Here is a 7,726-nt window from a genome sequence, read left to right as displayed (position 1 = left end):
GAGAGAGAGAGAGAGAGAGAGAGAGAGAGAGAGAATAAACTAACGCGCTTCATGAAGTAACAAACTGATGGAAGACCTGATCATCAAAGACTACGAAAATATTGTCAATGATGAACTTCGGCATTTGTTTTCTTTAAATTCAGAGTACTTGTGCGTGGAATCAGAGTGGTGTTTACCAAAATCATTTTTTTGGATCAGTGATCACTAGATAGGAATATTTCGTTTCTCCATTTTTGAAAAGCAACTGTCTATGATGTCAGAAAGTATCGTGAGGAATGGTCGTGTAAAGTGTTGAAAAGGCATAAGTTTTGTTGTTACTTTTATAAAAGATTTGCGATTTCAAATTTACATGAAGTTCTTTAGCATTTTTTAGAATTCACATTTGATTAACACCACTTCTGATTATATATGTTGTGGCACAGTGCATTTAAAGTTTCTCCTTCGCAGCTGTTAATATCATCGTGAGGAGCAATGATATGAAATACAGAATATGTGCACAAAAATTGGCGTTTTAGCATCCCAAGCACTACTCCAACGCTTGCAGACAACACTTGTTGAATTGCGCTTACTTTACATGGAATGCAAACAAATCCAATCTAATGTCCTTATTTTTATCCAAAAAGAAACTTAATACGGACACATTAATTTAACACCTAAGGAAAACTGATGCTCACTCTTCAATGGAAGACACTCACCTGTTAATCTTATTGAACTCCACATTTGATCCCAGCAAGAGAACTTGAATGCTTGTAAGAAAGGACACCAAACTTACTTTGCACTAAAATCTTCCACACAGCTCAACTTGATAATTGTCTCCAAGCTATACAGAAAAGTTCTATTATCCTCAGTATTGCATAGGAGCGAACTGTGGACGAAAATGTGTTGAAAACATCAACACATTTCAACATTTCATATCAGGTACTTAATTATCCTCCCTCGGCAAACTAGATCAGACGTGTAAGATTGCATATTAGGACTTTGTCCTATTACTGCAGGGATTGGCATTAAGACTGTTTTGTCCAGTTAACAAAATGCCTCAAACCAAAGTTCAAAATGCAATCCATTTTTTGATCAGCCAAGGGTCTGGGACAGACATCATTGTGAGACATTCTGTGAAAACTACCAAAAAATACTAAGAAATATGTAATTCATGTAACTTTTCAATAAATGAATACAGATTTACATACAAACATTGTGTCAAATTAATCAACACATTCAAAAATATAATTTAGAGTCCTAACATTGTATATTATACATAGTATCAATTACTGAACAGTAGATAATCAGTTTTGTATTGTTCATAATGCACAAATAATTTACTAAATTCAAAATTATCTCATTCAAGACAGTCTAAAGATTCATAACATTGCAAAATTAAAAATAGTATTCACTCGAAAATGAAATGAACAGCATTTACACAATTACTTATAATTTCCACAATTCAACCTTTGCATAGTGAAATAAACATTACAATATATCATTCTGACAATTTTCAAGAATAAAACTTACATGGTTGCCGCTGTCTATGAAAATAGAATTATGTTACAATCTCGTGGAAATGATACCGGAAATGAAAATAGATACATAGAAAACAAAACCGTACATAACCAGGTATGAGAATTCCGGATTGATATGGCGTAATTACACTACACTCCCCGTCTGATTTGATAATATCACTACTATTTTCAAAACAAAATTATGAACGAACTACCAACTTGTAACATATATGCTCATAAAATGATTTCTGTGCTAATCAGTTCAAAACCCTATCTGAACACAATCACATTACTGTTTGTTTGATATAAGAAGCACAACTTCCGTTGCTGGACGTTTGAAAATCTTTCTGTCTGAGCCGAAACAAATATCTACCTTGCAGACACGAGAGTCAACACTAGGATATGTGTTCTCAATAATTCCCATCGGCCAATCATTGTGATGAAGGGTCTTATCACGAAGAAGGACGATATCACCAACTTGAAGATTTCTTTCATCCTGTTGCCATTTCATCCGCTGTTGGAGTGAAGAAAGGTATTCCATTTTCCACCTTTTCCAAAAACAATTCGAAAGTTGTACACAGCGCCACTGGTCCTTCATCAAATCCTTTGCTGTAAACTCTACTAAGTTGAAAGAGTCTACCACACGTTTTGTTTTCAAGGAAAGTAACGTTACGGGGGACAAAGGAATGGGTGAATCTGGGTCGTATGAAATACCACTCAGAGGGCGCGCATTGATAACAGAGCATACCTCTGCCATGAAGGTCACCAGAACTTCATGAGTAAGTCTTGTCACTTTAGGATCGGTGAGCAGAGAATCCAATATCCTCCTAGAGACACCTATCAGCCGCTCCCAGGCCCCACCCATGTGTGAAGCGTGTGGGGGGTTGAACTTCCACTGAATTTCTTTCCTAGTCATGAAGTCTTTCAGCTGTGCATTGTCGATGTCAATCTTGTTGATATTCATTTCCGAAGTGGCTCCTATAAAGTTAGTGCCACGGTCTGAGCAAATGGTACGTACTTCACCTCTAAGGGCTGTAAGACGACGTAATGCACTGATGAAGCTAGAAGTGCTCAATTCCTCTATTACTTCAATGTGGACTGCTCGTATCACCAAACAAGTAAATATTACTGCCCATCTCTTAGCTTGAGCCTGACCGCTTCATGTTTTTCGAGTTACAATGGACCAGGGTCCAAATACAACCACTCCAATATGTGTAAAAGGGGGTCCAGGATGAAGGTGTGCTTCAAAGATGTCGGCCATTTTTGGTTGTTGTTGCTTGCCTCGCAACTTTCTACAAGTTACACACTTCTGTATATGAGAGTTCACTCGACGACGACATCCTACTATCCAGTATCCTGCACTTCTAATTGCTCCTTCTGTGAATAAGCGTCCTTGATGTTTCACTTCTCGATGAAAGTGATCCACAAGCAAATTGGCAATATGGCTCTTTTTTGGAATGATCAGTGGATTCTTCTCTTGAGGCATCAAATTAGAATGACGTAGTCTGCCTCCTACTCTGAGGAATCCAGCTTCATCCATGTAAGGGTCTAATTTGAAAACAGGATTTCTATGGTTTACAGTTCTGCCTGTCTTGAGAGATGAAATTTCTTCAACAAAGGCCTCTTCCTGCATCAAATGAATGATAAAAAGTCCAGCTCCCTGCAATGTGAGTGGGGTTTGATTTTTGTTGTCATCACTTTTCACCATTTTTCTCTTTTGCATTATCTTCTGAATGAAACATATAGCTCGAGTCAATCGCTGCCAATCTGAAATTTTTTCAAAGCGATGACATCCTAGTTGACAAATGCTTTGTACATCCGTTCTACAAGAACTGACTTCCGGATCACAATCAATGTCAAGGTCATACTGTTCATGTTTGCTGCTATCTAGTAATTCATGTGGACCGTTCAACCAGAGACTGGTTTGCATTTCCTTCACTGCCACTGATCGGGTCCCTTCATCTGCTGGATTTATTTTCGTTGGAATATAATTCCAATCTTTCGGTTCACTAAATTTGCGAATTCTTTCTACTCGGTTGGCCACGTAGGTGAAAAAGCGCTTAGTTTCATTTCTAATGTAGCCCAAGACTACCTTACTGTCTGTAAAAAATCGAATCGAGTCAAAGTTAGTATCAATCTCTGAGGAGATAAGTTCATACAGTTCTGTTGCCAATACGGTCGCACACAATTCCAATCTTGGAACAGTATGTCCATGTTTAGGTGCCAGTTTAGCTTTCCCCATAACGAAACCAAGTTGCTCCTTCCCTGTGTCTGAAGCAAGTCTGAGAAACGCAACAGCTGCAATGGCCATGGTTGAAGCATCTGAGAATATCAGTAATTCTGTGAAACTTGCCTTACTGACAGACACCTCACCATATATGTACGAGGGATTTGCAAACTTTCTAAGTCTTTCAAGGATGATTTCCATGTTGTCCACTTTTGAAGGAAATCATGTGGCAAAGGTTCATCCCAGTCTAACCCACTTGTCATAGCTTCACGTAGAATACTCTTTCCTGCAATTGTCACAGGTGCAACAAATCCAAGTGGATCAAACAAACTGTTGATAGAAGAGAGGACGCCACGTCTAGTAAATAGTTTCTCCTCCATGTTTACTTTGAATATGAAATTGTCATATTAAAGGTTCCAACAGATTCCTAAACTCCTCTGTGTTGGTAGATCATCCGTCCACAGTTCTGTGTCTTTCAAATCTTTAGCCAGGTCCTGAGAATCGAAGGCAGATAAAACTTCACTAGAGTTGGATGCTATCTTGTGTAGCCGCAAACAGCCATGGTCTATCAAAGCCTTCTTAGTACGTTGAAGTAGATCTATTGCCTCTTTTGCCGATGAATGAGAAGAAAGAGCATCATCTACATAGAAATTACGATGCACGAGGTTTTTCATATCTGAACCATACTGTGCCTCTGCGACATCAGCCGTACGACGTAGTCCAAAAGTCGCCACCGCAGGGGAGGGACTATTACCGAAGACGTGTACTCTCATTTGGTAGTCCACCAGAGGTTGTTCAAAACAATTGTCGTTATGCCAAATGAATCTCAAGTAACGTCTATGTTGAATGTCCTCCAGGAAACTATAAAACATATGTTCTATGTCTGCAACTATTGCTACACATTCTCTTCTGAATCTCAGTAATACACCCACTAAGTTATTCATTAGATCTGGTCCGCTCATTAGGACATCGTTAAGTGATAGTCCACCACACTTTGCAGAGGAGTCAAAATCTCCACGGATTTTGTCTTTCTTCTGGGGGTGATAAACACCAAACAGAGGTAAGTACCAACACTCGGTGTTTGGTGGAAGCTGCGGTGCTAACTCAATGTGACCCGCTTCAAACAAGTTCCTCATAAATTCAAGAAAGTGAGTTTTCTTGGTTGAGTTCTTAATCAAACTTCTGTCCAGGCTAATGGCTCTATCCAATGCTTGCTGTCGATTGTTTGGTAAAATAAGTCGTGTCCTTTTTAAGGGTAAGGGAGCAATCCAATGCCCTGAAGAGTCTTTTTTCATATCACTGTCCATCTGAGCCAAGAATTCTCTATCTTCACAAGATAATGACGGTTGGTTGTCTGTACTGGTTCTCTTAAATACTGATTGTTTTTCAACACATTCTGAAACATGCATGTTACGGTCGTATGGCATCAAAATGCCAATGGATGGTTGTTCAGAAGTCGAACACAACATAGTTTTCATAACATCAGCAGATTTAGGTGTGTGTATTCCATCCAAACACGTCTCTCCAATAATTACCCAACCTAATGATAGACGTTGAGCATACGGCTGAGATGGGTCGCCTCTTATCTGCTCAAGGACATGCTGTGCACTCAAGAGATCCCTGCCAATGAGTAATGATATGTTTGCCGCATTGTCAATAGGTGGAATAAAATCTGCTATATTAGTAAGATGAGGATAATGAATGGTCACATCACAGGTTGGAATTTCATGACGATTGTTAGGAATAGCGTCACACTCAATCAAAGTCGGTAAATTGAATGTAGTCTGATTGTTCAATGAGTTGATAACGAAGCCATGAGAACGTCTGTCACTCACTACTGAGGATCCACTACATGTAGATAGTTTGTATGATATTTCAAAAAGTTCAGGTTTAGCTAGTGACTTGTTGCTCTGTTCATCAAGTATGGCGTACACATTAACTGGTGGGTGTTCACTAAGTCGGGGGTGAATGCTGACTAGGACAATCTTAGCACACGATTTGCCTCTAAAATTTCCGCAGATTTCTGTACAAGCTGCATTAACGTGTGCCGCAGTTTCAGTCCGTGCTATCTGTCGTTGTAGTGTCGGTTTTTCACTTGTCAGTTTCTCCCCGCCATGATTCTGAGAGGGTTGATTTGATGTGTTATCATGCATAGCAGTGCAGTGATGTCTGCTACCACAAGTGTTACATTTCACATACACACGACAGTCCTTTGACAAATGTTTTCCATCACAGCACTTAAAACACTGACCATGCTTCCTTAAAATGTCCCTTTTCTCACCAATACTCTTTGTGCGGAAGGCATTACAGTCACTAGTAGAGTGGGATGAGTTGTAGAGTGCACAGCGCACTCTTTCGTCATCTTCCGACACAGCTGTTTTATTGGAATTAACAGCCTGTTTGTGAAACTGTTTGTTTGATTTTGTCCGTGATCCCGAATAACTTGCTGAATCAAGTCGCTGCGATTTTTTTTCTTGTGGTGGATCATCAAAATCAAATCCCGGGTCATTGATTATGTATGTCATATCTTGAACAAAGGTACAAAATACACTGAATGCGGGGTACACCACATCATTATTCCTTTTGTAGCTGATCGCCTTATCACACCATTTGTTCTGAAAGTTCTTGGAAATTTACGTAACACAGGGTTTACTCCATCAGATGTGTCAAAGTAGCTCAAAGTCTTGCTGTACTTTGGATTGTCTTTAACAGCATTGATTTCATTCAGGGTGTCTAAAAGACAAAAATATTCCAGCTTGTTGCTAAAGCCAAATTTCTCAATAATGTCCCATAACTTCCTCTTTAAAGCCTTTGCAATACGATCTGGACTGCCATAATATGAATCTAGTCTTCCCCATGCTTTTTGAATTGCACGAATTGAATCACTAGTATTGGAGTTCTTAATACTCTTCACTTGTTCATATGGCTGTCCTTTGAGGTTGTGTATCATGAGGTCAAGTTCAATAGATGGAGATGCATCAATTTCACTCATCACTTCCTTGAAAGTAGATTTCCATGCTAAGTAGATCTCAGGGTCACCAGCAAATGGTTTCACTCGTTCTAAGATGAAACTTTTCTTAGTCAAAAAGGTTGTCATATCCATAAATGCTCGATTGTGTTCAACTGTCTTGTTCTGATCACTCATACTCAATCGTGACACACAGCCCTCCCGCCCCTCTGGAACAAAGAGTTCAGCACGGGGATTCAGTCTACTGTCTGGTGGGGTAACAGGTGGTGGGGTGACCATGTTAGATAATGTTGGTCTCATTGTTACAAATGGAGTTTGCACAGGGGGTAAATCTGGTTTAGGTGTTAACAGTCTTACTCTATCAGCCTCCTTCTCATTGTTCTCAACATGTACACTCTGATTTACAACATACCGGTTTGTGTGCGATGTAGTCCAGTCACTTTGTTCACTTTCACTAGCCACACTATGATCTTGAAGTTCCTCCTCGAGAATCTTCATGTTAATTTCAGCAACTTCTTTGTCCTCTTCTGCTTTCATGTGAATCAATTGGCTATCAAAGTTGGCCTAGGGCCTCTGCCTCCACCTTCGCTCTTTGACATATAAGTTCACTTTCTTTATCAACATATTCCAATTTTTTTCTTGCTGTTTCTGCTTTTATTTTCAGCTGTAAATATAGGTCTGATGCTGCACTGCTTGTTTGTGATCTCAGAGATTTACAAGTTGATTTTACTGATCTTGTCCGTGTTGAAGAAACTTTCTTTACTTTCACTGATTTCTCCATTTCTTGAGTAAAAAGTTGTTTCACTGATTCTTCCTGTAAGTGTAGAGCTCCCTTCACTTTTAACTGCACAGTGTCATAAATGAGTGTCTGAGACTGTAGCTCATTTAAGGTGGGTCGATCCTCATGTGACTTATCAATATTAATGGTTAAAAGTGGAAAAACTGTATTAATTTCCACTCAATATAGTTTAATCTAATCAATAACCAAAGAAAATGTGTATGTTGCCACCCTTTTAAAGATGTCAGACATACAAA

General features: G+C 39.1%; 3 protein-coding genes across 3 annotated transcripts; all 3 read right to left on the bottom strand.

Annotated features, from left to right (window-relative positions):
• Positions 1–1,785: 1,785 nt before the first annotated feature.
• LOC130048767 (uncharacterized) lies at positions 1,786–2,460 on the bottom strand. The gene has a single exon (XM_056145817.1). The coding sequence runs from the start codon at positions 2,458–2,460 to the stop codon at positions 1,786–1,788; it is 675 nt and encodes a 224-aa protein (XP_056001792.1).
• A 195-nt stretch (positions 2,461–2,655) lies between these two features.
• On the bottom strand, positions 2,656–3,924 carry LOC130048766 (uncharacterized). The gene has a single exon (XM_056145816.1). It carries the CDS (start codon positions 3,922–3,924, stop codon positions 2,656–2,658), a length of 1,269 nt encoding a protein of 422 aa, XP_056001791.1.
• A 206-nt stretch (positions 3,925–4,130) lies between these two features.
• Positions 4,131–7,228, bottom strand: LOC130048765 (uncharacterized). The gene is made up of 2 exons (XM_056145815.1): positions 6,361–7,228; positions 4,131–6,250 (listed from the first exon to the last, which is right to left on the bottom strand). Exons 1-2 carry the CDS (start codon positions 7,226–7,228, stop codon positions 4,131–4,133), a joined length of 2,988 nt encoding a protein of 995 aa, XP_056001790.1.
• Positions 7,229–7,726: the final 498 nt, after the last annotated feature.

The sequence above is a fragment of the Ostrea edulis genome, chromosome 7 (genome assembly GCF_947568905.1).
Source record: "Ostrea edulis chromosome 7, xbOstEdul1.1, whole genome shotgun sequence".
In the NCBI taxonomy this organism is placed as follows: domain Eukaryota; kingdom Metazoa; phylum Mollusca; class Bivalvia; order Ostreida; family Ostreidae; genus Ostrea; species Ostrea edulis.
Note: the sequence above shows the minus strand (reverse complement) of the source record. Positions and strands in the feature narration are given on the sequence as shown.